Raw genomic sequence first — 24,016 nt, 5'->3', positions numbered from 1 at the left:
AAGGGGTGCATGCACCCTTTCACTCAGGCTGCAATGGCAGGCCTGCAGAACACTTTGCACGGGCCCCCCATGGGTGGCATAATACATGCTGTAGCCCATGGGGATCCCCTGGCACCCCAATTCCTCGGGTACCAGTGTACCATATACCGGGGACTTACATGGAGGCACCCACATGCCAAATGTGGGGTGAAAAAAGTTCCAGCAACCATTTTCAGAAGGAGAGAACATAATCATTGGGGTCCTGTTTAGCAGGATCCCAGTGAACACAGTCAAACACACTGACAAATTGGCAAAAAGTGGGTTAACCATGCTAGAAAGAGGCTACTTGCCTACAGTCATTAATGTTCGGCTAAAGGGCTTAGTGGAACCACATCCTTGTATGTATAAGTCTAAATGAATGTGAAGCATGTGACCCCAGGTATTGAAACTGTACAGCAGTGTTGTATCATTGTAGCTCCATCGTAATATAGCAAAGAAAACCAGCCAAAAACAATGGCGTCACTAGAGGGGTGCAAGATGGAGCCCAGGCACTCATCCATATTTGTCCTGGTTCCCCCCCCCCTGCCCCCCCCCCCGGTGCCCCACCACTGAAGCTGTTGAATGCCCAAGCGCCAAAAGAGAAAAACAAACAGGCACTGCACTTCGGATTTATTTCCCCATCTACCCTTCACATTTCAAAGCAGCGTTTGTTTGAGGGAATGCACAAATCTACTACATGTTTACTTTAACTTTAAATGTTTAAATCTGTATGTGTAGCTGTATTTACATACATAAATATATATACACTATTGATACAAAGCCAGATTTAAACATTTTAAGCAATTGTGTAAATATATGCACACATTAATATTGGCACATGTACATATGCGAGCAAAGACACTCACATTTTAAGGTCGAGTGCACAAGCGCTTTGATCTGTTCTAAGTATTGTGGGCTTTGAACCATGCCATTCTCATGCCCATCACTTTCACTTGTTCGTGGGCTTGCCTTTCAAAAATCCCTTGATGTCATCAGCCATTGCTTCACGTTTCTCCTGCCTTGGGGCGGTTTTGTTACCGCCTTGCAGAGTGACCCGGTTACATGGATAATTGCAGGATTGCAGATATACTTCAGCATGGGTGAACTATTTTTTAGGTCGAGCATAAGGGTACAACCTCTTGTCTACTTTTAAGTATACTTCTTCTGTGGGCTTCCAGCTATTTCATTTCTTAGTTTGTGTCATTTAAAATTCATTGCCTGCTAGTGGTCAGTCATGCCTCTTTGTCCCGCCTTCTTCTGTGTGGGAGCAGGGGCCTACTACTGCATAATTACACTTTTTCTGTTTATCTGGTCTGTAGGGGACTTTTTTTATACTTTGTTTCATGCTCCTATCCAGGGACGCTTTCCCTTTCATTTGCAGAACATTCTTCCTCTGAGCTTAGCTGTAAGCAAGGCCATAAATCAGGCTGTTATCATGGTCACATTTGGTCTTTCTGGGCTCTGTGTACCCTCTCTCAGCTGCCTGGCTCCTGACCTTCCTTGGCTTGGATTTTGTTTATCAAGTGTGCCTGCCTGTGTGCTGAGAGCAAGGTCAGAGGGTCCCTTGTAATTTCTTATAGCCTAGGCACCCAGCTCTACCAGGGCTCTGCAATCCTTAGAGACCGTGCCCACTACGTCTCCAAAATGGAATCGCACTCACATGCTTAATCAGTTCACTACAGTTCACACACTCCAAGCCCTCAGCCATGCCAGTGCATGCTGTCTGCCACACATGCTGTCTGCCAGAGCACCTCAGTTCTTGCAGTCAGTACACTCTGCTGCTCCAGTACTGGGACCTCAGGCGCAACTCCATCAGTGCACTGCAGTTCACACACTCCAAGCACTTAGCCGTGACACTGCCAGGAGCCCCACACACGCTGCCTGCCAGGGCACCTCAGTTCTTGCAGTCAGTACACTCTGCTGCTTCAGCCCTGGGACCTCGGGTGCAACTCCATCAGTGCACCGCAGTTCACGCACTTCAGGCCCTCAGCATCCCGGCGCCAGGAACCCCACACATGCTGTCTGCCAGAGCACCTCAGTTCTTGCTGCTGCTCCAGTACTGGGACCTCGGGCGCAGCTCCATCAGTGCACTGCAGTTCAGACACTCCAAGCCCTCAGTTGTGTCAGTGCCAGTGACCCCACTCACGCTGTCTGCCAGAGCACCTCATTCTTGCAGTTAATACACTCTGCTGCTCCAGTACTGGGACCTCTGGAGCAGCTCCATCAGTGCACTACAGTTCACACACTCAAAACCCTCAGCTGTGCCCCTGCCAGAACCCCACACACGCTGTCCGCCAGAGCACCTCATTTTCTGAACTTAGCTGTAAACAAGGCTGTAAATCAGGCTGTCATCTTGGTCACATTTGATCTACCTGCCTCTGTCATCCAGAGGTCCAGCCCCCAGATGTAACCTGATGCCAACTAGGAAACCTTTGTATGGCTTCCTGAGCTATGCTACCCACATGCAGCTCACCCAAAGCTCCCCCTTCCAAGCACTCAGTGCCCACTGCTGTTCCAGTGCTGGGAACCCTGACCCAGCTCTACCAGGGCTCCGCAATCCTTAGAGGCAGTGCTCACTTCTGCTCCATACTGGAATCCCACTCGCAGCTGCATCGGTGCACCTCAGTTCACACATTCCAAGCCCCTCAGCTGTGCCAGAACTCCACACACGCTGCCTGCCAGAGTGCCAGTTCTTACAGTCAGTACACACTGCTGTTCCAGTACTGGGACCTTGAGCGCTGCTCTATCAGTGCTCCTCAGTTCACATATTCCAAGCCCCTCAGCAGTGCCTGTGCCAGAACCCCACACATGCTGCCTGCCAAAGCACCTCAGTCCTTAGTCAGTACACACTGCTGTTCCAGTACTGGGACCTTGGGCACAGCTCCATCAGTGTACCTCAGTTCACACACTCCAAGCCCTCAGCCGAACCCGTGCCAGAACACCATACATGCTGTCTGCCAGAGAACCTCAGTTTTTACAGTCCATACATTCTGTTGTTCCAGTACTAGGACCTCGGACTCAGCTCCATCATTGCACCTCAGTTCTACCTGGGTGAGGTCACTTTCTTCCCTCTGCTGGGACTCCACTCACATACAGTTCCTTTACCGCAGCTCAATTCTAATATTCATTCCCAATGCCAAGCCTGGACCTAAAGAGCAAAACACAGCTCATCCAGAGCACCTTGAGTCTAACATCCCACGTCATTGTTGATGGGAACCACCACAGCTCTGCCAGAATGCATCAATTCTAATATTCAGTGCACATTTCTTCTCAGTACTAAGGCTCACACACACACACACCCTTCAGGACTCCTTGCTTCCGTGGTTCAGAGGGCATGCCTCTCCTATACTGCGCCCCACTCGCAGCTTCACCAGGGAACCTCCAGGCTAACACTCAGCAACACTGGCACGCGCCAGTACTAGGTTCCACACATAGCTCCATTAACATACCTCACTTCTGACCTTGTGTGCCCATAACTATTACTATTCCAGTACTACAGCCCACATACAAATCTGTCAGTGCCCCTCAGCCCTAACCTGCACCGCCCCATTACTCCAATACCAGGAATTACACGACGCTCCATTTCTCACTCCTCACCCACTGCCTTTCTGTTATTCCAGCACGGGGCCGGGACACAGCTCTGTTGATAATCCCAATACTGATATGAAGTGCCCCATTAATTGCTGTATTGGGGTTCACATACAAATCTGCTAGCCCTGCAAATGTGTAATGCATTACACCTCCTAGGGGCTAAATATATGGTTACACTGCAATACTTTCAGTCATTTTCTTTTCATGTGGTTTTGACCCCTAGGGGCTAACTATATGGGAACATGACCATGTTTATTACAAATGCTATTTTCATTGTGGTATCCTCTAGGGGCAGTCTGGCATTACAGTCTAACGCCAAATTTGTATTTCTGATAAAGGTTTTTATTGGGTTTATGTGATAATTGTAAATGTTTTTAAATCTCTTCTTATTACAACTATGACCATGATTCAGACCAACTTAACATCCTCATTACACAATGACTGAACACTCTTGATATGTTTGGTTGACCCTTTTATTTTATTCCTCTCGTTAGTCCTCCGTGGCTGTCTTGTTTTGGGAATTGTGTTAGCCAGCCAGCAACTCTGATGGTGGGGTGGTGAAAGTGGTATTCTATTGGAACTAGCATGGCAGATTTAAATTAGGATGCTAAATGTCAACATTTTCATTTTTGGCTGCAGATAGTCTGAAGTTAATGGAAGTGCTTTAGTTATATGGAGGGCCACTGGAATTATGTGGCAGGAAAAAACATATTATGAGGCAGGGTTGACGACGATATCTGGTCAGAAAAGTCCAGTTATGAATTTACAACACCAATACCTCTAACTCAAGCAATTATGTGACCCATTGCATTGCAAATGCTTTTTTATAATATTTCTTTGCAAGTGGCCCCACCAGTTGTATGTGTGGCCCTGCGTGTGCCCCTTCGATAATCATTTCTGGATATGTCACAGGCCATGACCTTGATATTATACGTGCATTCTGTGTCGTGTGTGGTGAAACCCTGACTGGAGGTGGGGCCGTGGTTCTGTATGCAGGGAAGGGGGGTGTCTCTGGTGGATGGTGCTGAATGCCACTACTGTTCCATGCATGAACAAGCCCTCTAAATATGGTCTTAGAGAGGCAAAGGGTCTGGGTCTCAGATCGTTTACCTACCTGGATCCCTCCAGGTCTTGGCAGGTGACAGTCCATTAGCATCTGTGTAAAACATAATTGCCAGCTATTTATATGACATTACAGCGGCTTTCCTTTGCCCGGATATGACTTGGAAATATTTCCATCACAGATATGTGGGGGAATGAGTGATAAGTGTTCTCAGCAAATGGTGCCTAGCTGTGGTCACTAGCACAGGCTGTAGAGAAGTATTATGGTCGTGGGGTTGGAACATTTGACCATAAACATGGCTTCCGTGCCGCCATACTGCTGATATAGAAATAAATCTATGCACTAGGTTCATTGTGAATATTGTCGCCTGCATACCTGACTGCATCACTGCACCAGAAAGGGATTGGAACTCCATGAGATGAGTCTGAAACTTATCGATGGGGGTTCATTTCTTCCTTCTTCCTCAAGTATTGAATACCAGTAATCCTGAGAAGATGGAGGCATTAGAGAGCCCTCTATCAGAGCTCTTGGATTCATTAGAAAGAGAATTTGTGATGGAAAGGGACTATTCTTTCTTCAGGCATCGTTCCTTTATTCGGATGTCTTGAGGGTGGTTGAATCGGACCAGAGAAATCGTAGCCTCTTGCAACCTTTATAACTTGCACTAAAGGCCATAGAAAGGCTGCTTTTACAGCCAGCATCCATCATTGGAACTTGGTGTTCCAGAGTTGTGCTCTCTGCGCATTAGAAGCTGCACATACGCGTTTGTAAGTGTATTTTTATCATTTCTCTGCCAATAGTTCGGTTGAGAAACCTTTAGAAATGGATTTTCCATATTAGGCATCGAGGCTATTTCTCCAAAAACACCGCTAGTAGCTGAATATTTACTAGTACTGTTCACGAGCAGGTTTAGCCACCTGAGTACCACACTTGACACTAAAAGGCACTCACAGGGCTTAGTCAGGGAGTCCCCAGACCTCACCACATTTAGACTTAGTAAAAGTGCCCTGTGGGCCACGCTGCAGACATATTATATGTGGAGTATGACAATCGAGGTCATGCTTTGCTGTTTATGTATTTCCCTGCTAAATGTAGTCTTCAAGCAGGGGGATCATGTTACAGTTGTTCTGTTGTGAGGTGGCTGTTTTGTGCTCTCAAACCCTTTCTAGTACTCCGAGGTTTAAATTAATATTAATCTGTTGGTAAAGTATGTTGGCTGGGTATGGCTTTATAATACAATCCCCGTATAAAAGCTCGTATAAAATGTTCTTATTACAAGCGACTTGTGACTCCCTAGTCCCTCGTAATAAAGAATTGACATAGCTGTTCAACTGTGATAACTTATTACAGTTGTGTTCTGACGTCACAGAGCCTACTGCCAGTCAGCAGGGATGGGAAAAGCAGGTCGCAGAGCATAATTCAAGCTTCAGTTTAAAATAAAAAAGATACTTTTTTCCTTATCAGCTCTGATTTTAAAGATGACCATTAATGAGCAACAAGCATTGGCATAGCCAATATGTCTCGCCTTTGGGGTAGTATAAGTATTTAGCCATGTAGCCATTATCCAGCTGCAATTGAATTCAATCCTTTCCTCGTGTGTCTCGGTTATACAAAACAGCATGATTATCACATGGCTTCAGCTTTAAGAAAACTGCTACCGAAGACTCCCAACCAGGCCTAGCCCCCCACAAGTCAGTAGGCCCTCCACATGTTTTCCAGCATCTACTGCGAAATAATGAATGGTACCTAGATTGCACTGAGCTAAAAACAAAACTCTGGAAGTTGTGGGTCCTGGAAGCGCTCCACAGATGCAGAAACACAACTTTCACAGATTTCTGAAACTTGAAGTTCCCATGCTGACAGTAACATGCACACAATGCACAGAAACAAATCCGTACATAAAACCTTCAAGACCTGCACTTGAAAACACTACTGTTATGACCGTAAAACATGGACAGTCAGACGAAACGTCATTGACACTGTGTATTATGAAACAAACTCTACTGTTCTATAAAACTCACATCCAGTAAAAAAAAAACACCTCCTCCAAATGCACCAACTTCTGAATTAACAATAGGTGGAGCATATTCCAAATGCTGGATAAAGCATAGACAGAACACACCGGTCTCTGAACTGACAACTGCTGAATTACAGAGATATACCCCACAAGCTAAATCCGCCTTCCTGAGGGATGGCACAGGCCAGTTTCTTTATAAAGAGTAATTACTAAGAAAAGTTGGGCACTGAGGATAGGCTTAGCGCAGTTCCTATACATTATTTTGAGCTGCGTGACCGATTGATTCTGCATTAAGGGAAAGTGACACTGGAGATGCGCTCTAAGGGGTGAAGTAGAACCCATAACAGATGGTGTTTTGGGGCCTTAGTGGCACGAACTGGAGTCCGGGCATGAAAAAGAGACCACATGTGGGTTGGTATCACAATCCGGTGTTTCTAATAGGAGAGATGGACTACATGCTAATAGATGTACATTAGACAGGTGCCAACTGCGTGAAGGTCAGATTGCAATATACGCCATTTTGTGCTTTCACGGCCATGCATATGGCTCTTTCAAGATCATGGACCAAAACTGCCCCATTTCCAGAGTAAGTAATAATAGAAGGTACCTGGCAGTACAACTGGGCTTACCTCTTCCTATAATGTTCAGGGGTCTCCACATTCTGTCCCAGGATCTGCACTCTCTGGGCTCTTGTTTATCCTGCAAGAGTCTTTAGTTAGCACTGTACACTGTAGATTCTGACTGGACTGGGGCACCAAGTGATGACCTGTTGTACTGCACCCTGTGCATCAGACTATCATCCGGAACACGAGCAAAACATCGCTCACTGCATAAGCCATAGAGAGAAAAGGGTGGCTAGAGAGAGTTACAAAATCAGAGAGAGTGAGCAGTGCGGCTAGACATGCACGTGGCCATGGAGATCAGCCTACATCCGAAATAGAGTTTGCACTACACAAAACTGCAAAACAAGCAGACTTGATTACATTGGACAAAAAAGGCAAACAAAGGACTATTGTGACAAGGAGGTGGGAGAGAATAATGCTATTTTGAAATGTAACCAGCTACGGCGTTGAAGCTGAACACAGGCAAACAGTACCAGGAGCTGGAAACCACTAAAAAATAGTCCTCCAATGACCAGATAAACAGACAAAGCAGATTGATACCGTATTTGGTCCCTGCTCCTTGGAAGGTTCAAGGAGGGACAAAGAGGCAGTACTGACCACTAGCAAGCAAAGATTTTTAAAGGACATTGAAACAAACAAATGAGAAGCAGGGGGATGGTTTTAAGCGCACAGAGAGATGTATACTAAGGTATACTTGAGGTGGTATGCTTACGCTCGACCTAAAAAGGGGATATGTATGGAAACTGGTTTGTTTTTTGCACGCTTTAGATAATTATAGGTGAGATCGAGAATTATAGGAAAAATCGAGTCCCTCTGTATGTATTCATAGCTGCAGCTTTAAAAAAAAAGAAAAAATCTGTCTTGTACCAAACTGAGTCTAACATCATTTTGCCACACATATCTGACTGCTTTTTGGTGTGTTTAATTTGCACCAGAGATTCTAATGTTATTTTCACATTTATAAACATTGTATCTCATTCATATGAAAGAGCACCACACCAAGGATAAAAGTGGTTTGTGGGAAAGATTATGGTGTACAGACTTCCATTATCTTACAAAGGAACTTGGCATTCGGCCATGTTTCTCTACATTGTCACCAAACTACTTTTGGTAGATTAGATTTTCAGCGTATGTATTTCTAATATAGTTAATAAGTTATTTAACTTCTTGTTACAGCTTAGGATCTTGAAAAGGAAACGTAAATAGCCAATCCTATCTGTGTGTGAATTACATACCCCTCTTAAGATTTGTCATTAGTTGTAGGTGAACAAGCCTGCTTTGCTGCCTGATGAGTGAAGTTTTTGTTAACTCTAGCAGTGGGATATTAACAATTATTTTGAAAAATGATATGTAAAAGTCATGGATCCCTTGCGTTTTGATAATGAATGCAGAGTCTACTCGCTTCTCTTGGGCCTTCTTGGAAGCTTATGCCACCTGAAAACTGGATTGATTCACATTACCTTGGAAGGAGGACACCTCATAATGACGCGAGTGTTGGGTCAGGAGAGCACTCCTCCAGTGATCACAGTACTTTAGAGGATGTTCTCTCAAGATGTTGGAGGTGGAGGAAGTATGCTTATGGTACTCCTATGAGCCAGGAGAAGACGATCTCCTCTAGTGATGTCAGGGCTAGTTATGGCTTGATGGGGACAGTGCTGTTGCTCGCTCACTTTATCCCCAGAGAGAGACTGCCTCCTGACCACCCCCAGTGTAAGCTGGTCTAGTGTTGCTGGGAGGATTCCTTAATTGCTAGAATAATGTTGCTTCCTCAGCTGCCTGCAACTGCATCATAATCCTGTGCATTCTTGGTAAGATAAGGCAAATATTTACAAAGGTAAGACTGCTTGAACTGTCGTCCTCGGTTCTCAGGAAGAATGTGTGTTTCCATTTCTATGATAAAAAAAGACAACACTTTTCCTGTAGAGGCTGGGTCGATTGTGTTGATCTTAGTGGAGTCCCTTTGAAGCTGATTCTGTTTATATATAGATTTTCTAACCCACATGTTTTTTTCGCCTTTTCACAGGTAGACCATGCCAAGGTGCTGCATTATATTGGTGCTGGGGTGGCGTTTCCGACTAGCATGCTCTTCATTTGCCTGCAGTCGCTTTTGACGTACCGCATGGCGCGAACCCGCTCACATTACTGGACAGGACACCTACGCTCCCTGCTCACCTTCTTGGGTCTGGTCACCCTTGTCCTGAGTATCCTTTCCAAGCATGTACTTTTGGTTGGTAACCTCTTTATTGCCCCGAAAGCCTCTTTATGGCAATTGCACGAGAAGCTATGTCTGCATTTTCAATACATATAAAATGTAATTTGCATCATGTTATAAGCTGGACTGGCCTTTGGCCTCAGAGGGTTGGATTGAAGTATAATTTGGCACTTCCCATCACCATGCGCAATGGATCACCTCTTTGCCCCACATCTGGCCTTTTCTCCTCACCCAAACTCAAGCAAATCTTTCTGAGATAGTTAGTGGCAGCTTATAACAATCAAAACACCAGAAAAATGACTGTCTTTTACCTCTCTGGCTGCACCTTTCCAATCCCACATGTCATAGTAGCTATTCACATTTAGTTTCCCTAAATGATCTCTTTGTGTGAGACAGGTGCTGACGTATCCAGACCATGAAGGGTCAGCTTGGCAGAGAAAGCTAGTTTTCTTGCAGACAGTGTAATATAACACGATCTTGTCCATTAGGTACCATTAACTGCAGTAAACTCGTGTCTGTGTCCTTTCAGGCCACAGAGAGAGGAAAATCTAGGGCAGAGAGCTTCGGTCTAGGAATGGCAGACTAGTGTGAAGATCTTCTGTTCTTGGAACACAGTGTAGTTAAAGTCCTTCCTTTTCTTGTTAGCAGCAAACTAGTGCAGAACGCTTCTGTCTTTGAAGGGGCAATCTAGAGTTGCCCTCGGGGGCGACGTTGGGTGGGAGAGGGCAATCTATTGAAGAGTATGTTCATGGAATTGCAGCCTAGTGCAGAGACTTAGTATCCTTGGAGTGAGCAGTACAGCACAGAGAGCTCCTGTCTTTGGAAGGGCAGTCAAGTGAGAAGAAAAGAACCGCTCTCCAGTGGTGTCAGTGTAATGCAGGATACCCCTATGCACTAGGGGCAGTCTAATGCAGAGAGTTCTTGTCAGTCGTCATGGCAGTTTAGTGCAGGGATCTCTTGCTTGTGGGGTAGCTGTATGTTTGCTATTGTTTTCAGTCATTTGTATAGGACAGTATCTGATATTAGTGTGGCATTAGAGCAATTCCAGTAGTCCAGTCATCACTTTCCGAAAGGCCACGAGGTTTCAATCAGAATGGAGTCTAATTCACTTTGTGGTGCTGTGCATTCAGTTGACTGAAGAAGTTCTGTTATGTTAGTTATATTATATGCTGCCAAAATTGTGATAATGACGTGGCTGCTACTTGAGAATGCACAGTGTTTGCAAAATAGATTAACAGGTGAATGTTAGTTAAAAATAAACTAAACTAAGATCTTCAACTTCCCTGTAAATTTCTTGTGATCGTGTATGGTCGTAATTCAGCCTTACTCACCGAGGACGGGCAACAGCGTGTCATCATTCCGGTGGTCCTTGAGATCTTGGACCCTGAAACGTATTTCTAGAATGATTCAGTTCCCTTATCAAGTTTGAAATGTACTACAGCTCTCTAATGCAACAGTTTACCTTTCTGAGATGCCTGTATTCTGTCTACGTCAATTCTGTGATTGGGTGATTGCTTGCTTTTAATGGCTTCTTCCAACTTTCTCACACTCAGGACACTAATTTTTCAGTCCCACCTGATAGTCCTCTGGACCAATCAGACGACAGGAAAAAAGAGTAAATTACCTTCAGTGATGCTAAACTTTGACATCGTGACAGGACACTAGTTTTTAAGTTTCACCTGATATTTATCTGGACTAATCAGGGGTCAATAAAAAGATTTAATTACTTTTAGTGATGCTAAACTTTGACATCATGACAGTTCACCTCAACACTAATTACTTCAGGGTCATCCTTTTAATCAGCATGGCTTTGAATAAAAAGCACGTGTTTTTCCTTAAGCCTCTATTTGTAGTCTCTTAAACGTGACCTGTCTCATTATAAACCCAAGAGTGGCCTCTGACAGGACTCTAACTTAAGATGTCCTCTGGGGCTGCCTCTACCACTCCATACCAGACCTTTTTGATCCCCTCAGCACCATTTCCAGTATTCCATTGACAGCATCATAGGAGTGTGCAGCTCTGGCTTACACTGGATCATTCTCCGCAACAGAACATATACACAGACGTGTCCTAACAATAAGAAAACAGTGAAACCCTGAAGATTTGTAGTTCCCATTTAGCAAGCCTATATTACTATCAATCCTGTTTGGGGTAAGTGACGCTGACAAGACTGTGAATGACACTTGCTAAGATACCTAGAAGATGGTTGAACACAAGGTTATCTTGTACAGAGAGTCATCCCTGTTAAAATAACATAGCACAGCATTTAGCACAATAATAAATAATACAATTTAATATATGTAGTAAGTATGCATAAAAAATATTAGATGACCTACAAGTTAGGTATGACAAATTTTCACAGAATAAGCGCACCCGATCTGTACAACAATGAAAGTTCATCATGAGGCGCCAGCACATTTCCCAAGTATTTTGTTTCTAAACCTACAAACCATATAAGCCACTGATCAGACATTCTGTTAAGAACTGGCTTCTCATTACCAGCCCTTGCAAGCTTCCCGGGAAGGTGGCAGAGCATGGTGTGACATGGCCGATTGTATTAGTAATGCATGACTGTCTGTTTTGATTCAAAGCTGACCATTTCAAGGCATGTATTTTTGTTGCACGGATGAGTTGGACAGCAATACATAACCAAGAAGTGTCAGTAGGTCGAGCTTGTCTGAACTTGAAAAACCCGTTAACGGTTGGAGAAGGAAGACTGTTTTCAGACTTTGTCCAAAAGGATCTTCGATTGAGCAAATGGATAACTAGTCTTGGTTCTATCACTTTCCCTTATGTGCAGCAGGGCATGGCCACCGGCGAACCATGGATCTTTAGTCTTTGCACTTATGCGTCTCAACAAATCGAGCTGGTTTGTTGAACATGAGAAGTCAATGATTGACAATGCATGCATTAAAATGTATATCATACTATCTTTTAGGTGTATTCCAGGGACCTAGCATTTGAGGCAAAGTTCCTGCTAATTCAGGCTTGCTGCTTCTGTGACCCACTGACACTAATCTTACACTATAGAAAAGAGGCTGCGGGGGTCGCCTTTTGAACTACGTACTTCTTACAAAAGATAACGGAGAGGTATACGTGGTTCAAAATGGTGGCTGCTGAAGGGCTTAAACTACTGATCCCAGTTCATTCAAAATTTTCAGGCTTTTTAAGCATCTGCAAAGTTGTTCTGTTTAAGAGACCATCTGTAATTGTACACAAGAATGTTTCGCTATAGGATCCTGGCAGTAGAAGGGTAACATTCAGTGTAGTTCTCAACTGAAATCCTTCCACCCACTAAAGGAAACGCCCCTTTTTTAACATATCTAGTTCTTTACATTGTACACATTCTGAGCCCAGAAAAGACAACTCAGAAGACACGTTTTTCCCTTTACTTAGTCTTTCAGGTTTAGTGCACGAGCATTGCAATGTTTTAAGTTAATGCATTCTATAATTATAAGTCTACTACTACAGAGAGTCGATCAGGCCCCTCTCGGCCTGCTACCAGCAATGGGCCCTGCAGTTCAATAACTACTGACGCCATGTATTTGTGATCAAGTGGACAACATACTGTAATACCTTTACCACTTAGCAAAATGTGGGTTAGTAACATCTCCATTCTTGCTTCCCGATTTCCTTTGACACTTCAGACTGTCTCCTTAAAAGATAATGATTGTTGTTGCCACACGTATTATTTCTATATAAAACAAATGCCTACAAATTCTATATTGCTTAACACAAATTGAGTGTTTAAAAATATTCATAATATACTTCTGTATCACCTTCGTCATCTTTAGCCATAATACGGTTAGTAACTCCATTCCAGGTGCATTGTGTTGAACTACGTACTAGGAAAGTGTTTACCTGAAGCTATTGTTGTAATATTTCATTCTGAGTAAAGGTCATCGTGAGGAAGGCCGGTTGTCCTTCTCTAAACGGTAAACATGTTAATCTTTTTGCACCATTTTTGATCGCATTTGTGGCTCCAACCCTACCTCAGGCACCGACGTAATCAACTGTATGTAAAAGCGATATTCGTGCAGTAGCACTAATGATTGTCAAATCTGACTTCTGCAGTGATTTGCAGTTGCTGACCTCACACGTTAAACATAACCTTCACAGCTAGAACATTTTTACAGTTACATTGTTTTTTTTTTACAAGAGGTGGTTGCTTACTTTAGTTATTTTACTTAATGCCGGGAAATTTGCTAACAGTAGGAGACGTAAACCCTTACTTTAGTAAGGCGCATGTTTTGTACAGACCACAGCAGCCATATGTAATATAAACATAATAAATTGTGGTGGTAACAAACTTTGTCTCATAGGTCCTTTCCTCCACTTAGATACACGATTGTATGAGACAATCACGTTTAGAGTTTAAAAAATATTTTGCAAAAAAGTTGCCTTTTATTAACTTTATAAATGTTGAATTTGTATTTAGCTTTGCATGTCTATTATTTGTCTGGTTGTAAACAAAATTTCCCACAGCATTAAGGTGACCTCAAAGACGAGACCATGCGCTTTATCATTTACCAGTCTCATGTACCTTTTGTAGGTGAGGGCTACTAGAATGTTCTGATTAGCCTCTGAAGAGAAACAATAGCTTGAGGGCCAATTATTGGTCCCTTCAGGTCAGAGAGATCAGCAGTGTCATTTTGTCAAAGATTCTGGTACGTAGCCCCATCAGATGTTCCACATGGAGAACTGAACATGATGGCTCCACTGCGGAATTTTAGTAGTCATCCCACCCTATTTTTCACCTATTGGGGGATGGGAATTTACTGTAATGGTATTTCTATGAGCTGTTTTACTGGCACCTTGTCTGACAACGTGATGCAACCACAGCATTGACATTTACACAGTGTGCCTGTCATGTGTAAAGCATACATGATATTAGACAAAATCGTGAATTGCATCAAGTTGGAGGTTACCGAAATGCTGGATTTAGGAGTCATTGAGCCGACACCGAGCCCTGTAGCATGCTCAGGGCTCTTGTGTCAAAGCAGGTGTTGATGAGCCTCTGCTTTTGAGTACGTTACAGAAGACTCAACTTAGTGTCTACAACTAACAATTACAGCCCGTCATCATACCCTGCTCCTGGCACATTCCCCAACCATGAGACAGCCCTCTCAGTCTTCTCACGCTAAAGGCTGCCCCCAGCAGAACCCCTACCCAAGATACTGTCCTCTCAGTGCCTCCATTGCATGTGGCCGTCAGTGCCACCAGAGACCTCCAGAACTCAAACCTAATCCAGGCGTGCAAACAACTCTAGGTGAGTGTCCTAGCTGGTAGGATTCACGGTACGACCCCCGCATCTCCCGAACTGCTACAAGATTCTCCAGCGCAAGTACTGCAGGAGACTCAACCTTTTGCTGGATTAGCACAAGAATGTCTTATCTTGCAGGGTCCAGCGGCCATGTTGGGTACAGTGATATCTAGAGTGCATCTCAACCATCCACTTTTCTTAGTTTGCCAGTTCTTCCAGAGACCCATCCTGCCACAATCCTAGTTCTGACACGTGCTCAAACATGGCCTCTGGTGGTGCAGCTGCACCATGGACACCTTTATTGACAACAGTATCTCCTGTAGCATCTGGGAGCATCAGCAAGTGGTCAGTGCACTAATCCACTTCCAAGCCACAGCCCATTTTCTGCAGTGTGTTCTCTCAGACATTAAGTACTATGCTTTATTCACCAGCATCAAAGAAGAATTCCAGCAATCAGAGCTACTCTCGGGTAAAGAGTAAATCTGCTGCACAATTGAGCCGTATATCGGGTTGAAGGTCCAGAGACTGAGCACGGGAAGCTTCAATAACTTGCAAGAACACTATAACACAACCAGTGTTCTTAGCTTGCTCTATGAGATGTAACAGCTTGAGTCCATAGGTTCATTAATAGCTTCATTCAGCTATATTGAGCTGCATACTTGATGTTGCTACAGATTGTTGTGTGGGTATAGGATGGACCGGAGTATAATTACTTCACTTTCAGGTCGATTTCTGATGTCTTGGTTCGTGTTATTAGTCGATCAATCGAATAGCTTTTATTTTAGTTAAAAAATATTCAAAGCGCAAATACCTATCTTACAAATACCTGTAATACATAATCAATCAGTACTAGGCAGTACAAAAATTTCATCATAGCACTTACACTCACAGCTATTATAAATCAAGCTAAAATCATCTTCAATTATATAATCTAAATAAGAAATCGTTGGTGTGGTGATAATAGCAGACAAACTAAAATTATAAAACATTATAATTTCCTACCATTCGTTAAACATACAGTATACCTTAAAATTTCGAACCCCTCTTCTTTCGCACTAGCCCAACTGCAAGTAGGTATCTGCTTCATTTAGAAACTATATGCGGGGTAGTATCAGTTTTTAAAATACGCAATCCATCTGCTTCCTGAATCCAGTGTTACCACATATAGGGCGAATCAATTTCCTTCAAAAAAATTAGCATATGCTGGACAGAAAAACACGTGCAACATTTTTTTTTAGTATTCAGAATGCACAGGGTGCAATTGATATCTCCCATTACGTTTTTCCATTTTGATGTATAAAATTTAATTTGAAGAATATTGTATCGGAACTTCATATAAAGTGTTTTTGCTAACAAGTGCTGTACAAAAACCAAGCAGAGTTCAAAATAAGAAATAGGTTTGACGAGAAAAAAATGTGTGGATACCTTCTCAGCCTGGGATTTCGATGTAGGATGTTGGACATTTATTCCCACTAAATCCGCTTCAAATGTTTCTTGGAGCGAGATGTCGAGGTTTGGGGGTCACTCCAGAAGAAACTCACGCCTACTTTGGCAAACCAGATCTGAACATGCTGCGAATGAAACCTGGTGAAGGTATCAAGCTCCAGCAGTTCTCTTGGTCCCTCCCTATAATAATCAAGTTCCGATGTGGCCCATACTCTTATCCAAAAGAGCAAGGGCCTCAGAGTAGCTTGATGCTGTATTCTTTTGAAGTCAATGGCTTGGTACACTGGGATCAGTGGGGTGGTACTGGGGAGTCATAATAACAATTTTATAAACTTATTCTCACCCATGGTAAGCTCATCTACGTTAACTGCCTACAACTCTGCACCATACAGTGCAGCTGCTTGAGCCTTATACTTGTATACCTCGGTGCCTAAGAGATCGCATTGAATGTAGTGGCTTAGTGTTTTTTTAAGAATTGTCCTAGAACTGAGAGTTAGGACAGCTGTACATTTGTTTATATTGGGGGGGGGGGGCTAGACACACACTCCAATTTATGTAATCCTAGGCCAATATATGTCCTAAAGGTCTTATGTGGCCAAACTGTTACGTATTTTGTTTTCTGGCATTCATATCTAAACCCAACGCCCTAGATCCTCTAGGGCCACCTGGCTCTAGAAGCCCCCTGTGTGCCTTGTGATCGCCACACATCCTGTTGGACCTGCTTAAGTCACTCCCTGCCGTTTAGTCATCTTAGTACGGTTAATACATGAGCTATTAGGGTACAATAAAGGTCTGTTTGGCAGGAAGGGAGCCAGTGCATCCTGACACCGAGCCGTGTCCGTATGGGGAAGTTCAGTGAATGTGAGACATTCCTCCCTAGACATACTATTTGGTCTTTCCCTTTGACCTTCGAGATGTTTCATAAACCCAATTAAATCTGTGACTTAATTTGTAAATTTGTCAATTTTCGATCTTAGGGCTGCCATTACTGTCTCACTCTGTTTGCAATGTAACACGTTAGTAGGACCATAAAGGCCACTCGCTAGCTCCCCTTGAGGTGTGGAAACATTTCTGACAGGATTCAACTGACATACTTAAGTAACTTTAGGTGATTCAGGAGGGTGCAAAAGCAAGATCCGTTGGAAAAAGTGATAACCGGGATCTCTTCCCTTCTCTCGTAATATCGGGGCCTATCAAATGTGCGTTGTCTTTGGAAATAGGCCCAGAGTCTTGTATGGGAACAGGTGACGTTTAGAAGTCTCGAGTGAAGGATATTTACCTCCCTGTTTCTCACAAGCTGTTCCAGGGCAGTTTTGGGACTATTTGGAGGTTGTTGTGCACTGTCATGTTTCTGAGTAAAGGATGTTATTTCAGAAGACCGTTGGCTTCCCGTTTTCCGTTTGTCACCCACCATTGACTCAAGCTCTTCGATTAAATCAGCAGTTTCTGATATGATACAATTGTCCCCTGCATTTTTCCGAGTTTTTACCCTTAACAGGTGATGCCTCCGATGTATTTTGAAAACAATTGTAACTTGTCTGTAGTACCGGCACCTGGGGCCATGGTACTTAAAGTCCACTGAATGCTGCCAAATGCGTCCCCGTTAGTTATGTAAACCAGTCTCCTTGTCCCCTTGCATATCGCATAATGCTGTTGTCGGAACCCCCCAGTGGGGTACAATCGAGCCAAGCTGAGAGTAAAGGGGTAAGGGGAGCAAGGCAGTCACAAGCTGTACTGACAACTAATCGGGCTGATTCTGTGACCCACCACGCTCCCCCAGGATCCAGGAATCTAGTGCTCAAAGCTTCAAGCTCCTACTCCGGAGTCAAGTGCTGGTACCGAGCAACCAGAGTCAGTAGCACCATGTAATTATGTGCGCATGTGCTCACTGCTCAACTCATGCATCTCCCCACTCATCCTGCAGCTCTCCTGCTGATCTCAGGCTGTGCTCCTACTGCCCGGAATAGAGTGCACAGGTACGAAGCGTAGGGGAGATAAGGGCTTTTGAGAATGACTCGACTCGCTAACCCCCCAGTATACTCCCTACAGTATTTACTTGCCATGTGATGGAGGATTTTAGGGACCGGGCAGGGGAGCACTTGGTGGTCACCAAGTGGCTGGTAAAAATGTGCAGTATCTCAAAGCCAGGATTCAGGCTACCATGGATCTTGCAACCACAACCACCAAAATCCATCCGTTAGTACAACTAGAACTTTTTTCGGAGCCAGTCAGGTTGCTGCTTCACTCTTGGCACTGACCTCCATGAATTAGTCCAAGAAGGTGAATTGGAATGCATAATGCCGGCAGGCCTTTCGTACATCTGAAAAAGCCTTGGTGTGAGGCATCAGTCTTGAAAGAGATTTCATCAGCTTTTCATTGTTCAGAGTGATTCTTCAGATTGTGGCATTGGGGAAGTTTTCACCCGACTCAACAAGAAAGGCAAAGCGTTTATTGACCAGTGATTATTACCCAGGAGAGAGGGCTTGCAGTAGTTGATGAGAAGTGCTTTGCAATCATGTAGCCATTAGAGAGGTGCTTCCCTTAAGATATCACAAGACCCCCTCCTGATGGGTCCTGGCCATATAAAACATACAACTACAGGATCCACGATGCGGTGGAAGACCAGAAAGAGAGGAGGTACTATTAAAGCCAGGAATTACAGAAAGCTGTTACGGATGTTTTGATGGGTGCACCTCATTACTTATTTAAAAAAATATGTGAAGTCATCCGTTCAGCATCATATTTTCAAATTCTACTCACCTTAACCTAGGGAGACTTGCTCACAAGGTCAGTAAGGATCCAATTGATAGATTCTTTATATGACTATTTGGAACTCATCCTGCACTTTTCAGGACTGCATCACTCTCACGGATGAAAACTGGTTGAATTGGGCTGTAAGTGCACAGCCAAAGTGTGGAACACTCAGCCGGGGGCAAACAGCATGCATTGATTTGGTTTGGTAAAACACCATATTTGGTCAACATGTACATTGGTCAAGGCCATTTCTTAAATGTACCTTTCAGCTCAAGTGGAGGGGCAAGGTGTTAAAATATAACCGATAAATTATCTCCCGACCTCGCGTGAAGACACAAGTGAAAAAATATATAGCCAGGGCCGGCTTTAGGGAGGTGCGACCGGTGCGTCCGCACTGGGTGCTGACCTGGATTGGGTGGCGCTGACCTCAGGGAGGCGCTGTATTTAGCAATAACTTACAAAACTTGGGATTCAAGAGCACCCGCTAAAAAGTTCCCTTTGCGTCCAGCCTTCATGAAACAATTAAAATGTCAAGATACCTCTTGTGATTAATGTTCCTGCTAGGGAGAGAGATGGGAGTTTTGTCCAGCGGCAGCTTTGACTCCCCATAAAGTAGTGGAGAGTTAATGTGCCTGCTGGAAAGAACATAACTGTATTGTATATGGATAGCTGAGTGGATTAGTATAGACTGTCTACTGTGCTCAGGGGGTCCCCCACACTGCAGGGGCTGCGGAGGCCTTTGTTACACCACTGGGCTACGGAGATATGAGGGTCACATTTGCCGAGTGGTAGTAAGTGAATCAGAGGAGGTGGTCATATGTTGGGTGGGGGCGGGGGGCAAAAAAGACTCGCACAGAGCACCACCAGCGCTAAAGCTGCCCCTGTATATAATATATATATTTTTTATTAAGGTGAATCCACCTATATTTACGCCGGACATCTCAACATTTTCTTTGTAGGAAGCAGTGAAATTGTGACCAGTCCTCAATTATCCCATGTGTTCTCTCCCCGAGTCATCATGCCTTGGCACAGTAGGTCAGCTGAGTCTCAAATTGAGAGAGGAAACAAGAGGAAGTGGGGAGCACAATTACATTCAGTAATCGATCACCGCTGATTGAAGCAGCCTGCCCTCTAAACTTTGTCCATTTCTTGTTGCTGTATCGACTTTGAGTTATCTACTAGAAGTTTCCCCCAAAAAATCAACGCTACGTTTTGGACTTCAATAAAAAGTTGGTCTGAGTGAGAAATAGTACAACGAATATGGGCGTTTTTTGCACTGACTTAACATAAACGCTTTATGGCAAAATCCTCCAATAAAATGAATTTTGGTTGCTTGCCATTACCCTACATTATTATCATTTGCTTTCTTAGAGTGCCAGTCAAACTCCTACCCATCTGCTGCAGAATGTGCTGCTAATTCTACAAAGGTCACTGGTATACAATCTACCACATTTGGGACACTTCTCATCAAGTCCCAGCTTTTTAGTCAACGTTACTTTGGATGCTGGGAGAAGTTATGCCCATTATACTTGCAAAGGGAAAGGTAAACTGCTAATCGCGGAGCTCGTGCGTCTAAAGCCAGGATTGGCTGAAAGTATCACACAATCTAGGACAAGCATGCATCCACATAACCATACATGGGTCATGGACTCCGGTTTTACTTTGAGCTACTCTGACCTATTACTTTCCCTAGCCTGTCCCAGGGTATCTGTTTAGTAATTAAACATGCTGGTCTTCTCCTTAGGCCCCATGCTGAAATGTTCCTTGAGTGATGCGTTCATATCTGTTTCATTAAATCAATATTTTTGCTGCTCCTTTTGTACTTCACCATCCAAGCACATATTAGCAATCAGCATACATGTTCTCCCCGACACTGCCCGGCTCTCACCCACGATGATTTGATCATATTACTCTTGTGATTGTAGGATTTAAACAGGTACATCAGATTAGTGGGTTAATGTGTATGCTGTGTAAACTGTGAAACCTGCATGTTATGAACTTGAATACTGGCGATGTCTCTTTCATCCACCCTTAGTCATCTGTGTATTTGAGTCATTTAATAGCAACGTGTTATTTGCAATGCTTCTTGTGTGTAATTCTGTGCATGCAACCATAGCTATATTGCTACAATTTCATGTTTTAATTACACGTTATTCCACACTCCCAGTGAAACATCTAAGGCACCAATGAGCAAGGTGTTCGGGACTGGCAAAATGTCTGCAACATCAATAGTAATATCATTGTTAATTTAGGAAAATGGCGGCCATTTTTTTTTTACCCGACAAGTTTTTAATATAAATGAGAAAGGTAAAGGGATAGTCAGATTCATGTTATATAAGTAAGCCATCTCCAAACATTAGTTAGCTAATACATTTGTATACTGCAAACAAATATATCTATAAGTTTCACGTGTATCTTAATCTTTGGCTTGTGACACATCAGGCGATTGGTTAGTTATTCTGTCCCATTGACTACTGTTATGGTAAACAATTCTTTGAGGTGTAAGGCTTGTAGCTCTAGTAGGAACAGCTCGATTTTTCATTTGCCAGACTCCATGTTTATAGTATTGCATTTTATAATTTGTGTTATAGTGTTTCAGTACTTGCATTTTGTTGTCAATGGCAAGTTTCCTTGACTTTAGTTCTTCCCAGGCGGTGTGTTTTTCATCCAGGAGAGCGTCTTGTTGCAACATGTGGCAGCACTCTGTGAGTGGATCTTCATCATCAACATCCTCATCTTTTATGGGACCTTTGCCTTTGAATTTGGGGCCATCACAACAGAGACTTTCCTGGTGCTACTCAAGGCAAGTCGCGCTCCCAAGTCTTACAAGTCGGACAGCAGCACGGCCACAACGCCGCATACACACAGTACTTCAGAGAACCTTGCAATGATCTGAGGGCTACCTCGAAAGTAAAGACATTTAGAGTTTTTATGCCCACCTGCTAACGGTTTCCAAAGACTGTTCTACAGCGTGTCAGGGATGGTTACTGCAAAGGGCTTTCATTCCAGACCAAAAATACAAATATTTCCAAATGTATTATTTTTCAATTTCGGATGAAAACAATTTTTGTCTTTGTCAAAGGATGCCTCACCTCCTCTTAAGTCGCAAAATTAATTCTGTGATGGAGGATCATTGGAGTAACATTGTGATATATATATATATATATATATATATATATATATATATATATATATATATGCAGTACTTACACATTTCCATTGGCAAAAGATACCAAAATGCCTTGCTTCATCGCCAGTCTAGTGCTTAATTTTAGGAGAAACTGTATTACTGAAAAATTACAGACTTTTACTGTGCTGCTGATCACCAGAATCCTACTACGTTGCCATTACAAAACATGTAATATCTGAGGTTCTTGGACAGCTAAAGAATCCTAAATTGGGATTTACAGCTACTCCACAAATAGGGCGAAATTGCCCAAAATGCAAGAAAACATCAATGATGCCTTCAAAGCTATTGTTCTTGGAACTCAAAAATGAACAGGGAATTAGACAAATGCAAACAAAATAATAATAAAGTGTATGAATGTTCACACTGAGCAAGAGGAGTGGGCTAATGTATATAAGACAATCTAAAAAAAACTGTTCACCTAGTTACCAAAGAAGTTTCACTTTTGCATGGGCCAGACCTAGACAGGCCTGGAAACAATAACAATGGAAGTTTATTGATCCTTACCAAGAAAAAGGGATTTGTGAAATGTCGAGGGCTTAACGAGTGGAAGAGGAGACTGTACGGTACCATTCTGAATGCTTGAGAGCGCGTCAGAAGCGCTCTGGGAGTGTTTCAGTAAGCCACGCCTACTCCATTGAGAGTTTGACACGGTTTTTCCACAAAACCTTCACCCATGTTGTGAAGGCCCTGTTCCTACTAGAGTACTATGAAACCAAAGTTCATGACTTTGTTTTGCAAAAGTAGTAAGTTACAGGCTGCTGAGCCGGAACATCGACCAGTACTCGTATACTCATCTGATCAGAACTTTTTTTTTTTTTTTTCTTTCAAATTACAGTTCTCCTGCTTCGGTGTACATCCCATGTTTTTTTGTGTTTTTCTTGAGACCTCATAAAAGAGAGACAAAACTTTAGCTTTCGAAGTGCTTTTATTTTCTCATTGGGGGGGTGCCATGTGCCTGAGTCTGGGCTTCCTGTTAGTCACAATGTCCACAGAGGAGCCCCTTCCTCTACGTAAACAGTGCTATATGAGCTGAATAATTTACAGCGGTCTTGTCTCATTGTCTCACTTCATAAGCAGGGTGACTCTCAAAGGTTGGAGATTTTTCAAAGGCTATTTGTAGCACCCTTAAAAATAACAGGAGGACCTTGAGAGGTCCTGGGGGATGGGGATTCCATAACCAGCTGGGAAATTGTCAGGAGTTTCCGCCTTCAAAGAATACGTGGTAACACATGTTTTCATACTAATATTTGTGCCAATAAAGGTCGGTATCTTTCGTATTTTTCTGAGTTGGGAAGAAAAATTTAATTCCAGTGAGCTTTATCAACTGTAAAGTCTTGACCACCCAATTGATTTATTAGTGAACATTTAAAATGTGTTCGACAAGGTTTGATTTGTAATTTCATCAAAAATGAAAGACTGGCTGAAAATGGGTCACAGAACGTGACGTAGTCTTCATCACCTTTGTGCTTCAACAAATCAAATTACCTACATTGAAATACTTCCCAGAATGTAATCACATGTTCCAATAAATTGCTGCTGAATATCATTATCAGATACATTGACCTTTATTTTTTCGAATGGGTTGTCTCTTCATAAGAATCATTTTCTCTCCAGAATAAGAAAAATTTAAGGAAGCAAGGTAAGTATGTAAACGTTAGTTGTCCTGTAGATGTCGTCTGATTTGTTGACCTCCTTATAGGAGAGTTCAGGTACTTAACACTCCAGTTATTCAATATATAGTCATTTCACTGTAACATTGGCTATCCTCGTGGTCATCTTGCTTTTCATCCTTGTTCAATAATAAGAGTGCTACTTTCCATTGGGTAACAATGTTTCAGT

General features: G+C 43.1%; 1 protein-coding gene across 3 annotated transcripts in view; it reads left to right on the top strand.

The window, feature by feature from the left end:
- Positions 1 to 23,723, top strand: part of LOC138300679 (transmembrane protein 150A-like) — a 645,891-nt gene extending 622,168 nt beyond the window's left edge. For all 3 annotated transcript variants that reach the window (XM_069240337.1, XM_069240338.1, XM_069240339.1), the window contains 2 exons: positions 9,336 to 9,513; positions 21,639 to 23,723. In XM_069240337.1, coding sequence (XP_069096438.1) covers positions 9,336 to 9,513; positions 21,639 to 21,883 — 423 coding nt within the window. In that variant the 3' untranslated portion in view covers positions 21,884 to 23,723. The remainder of the gene's footprint in view (positions 1 to 9,335; positions 9,514 to 21,638) is intronic.
- Positions 23,724 to 24,016: the final 293 nt, after the last annotated feature.

This window comes from Pleurodeles waltl, chromosome 6 (genome assembly GCF_031143425.1).
Source record: "Pleurodeles waltl isolate 20211129_DDA chromosome 6, aPleWal1.hap1.20221129, whole genome shotgun sequence".
Taxonomy (NCBI): Eukaryota; Metazoa; Chordata; class Amphibia; order Caudata; family Salamandridae; genus Pleurodeles; species Pleurodeles waltl.
This window is presented reverse-complemented; position numbering and strand designations above follow the sequence as displayed.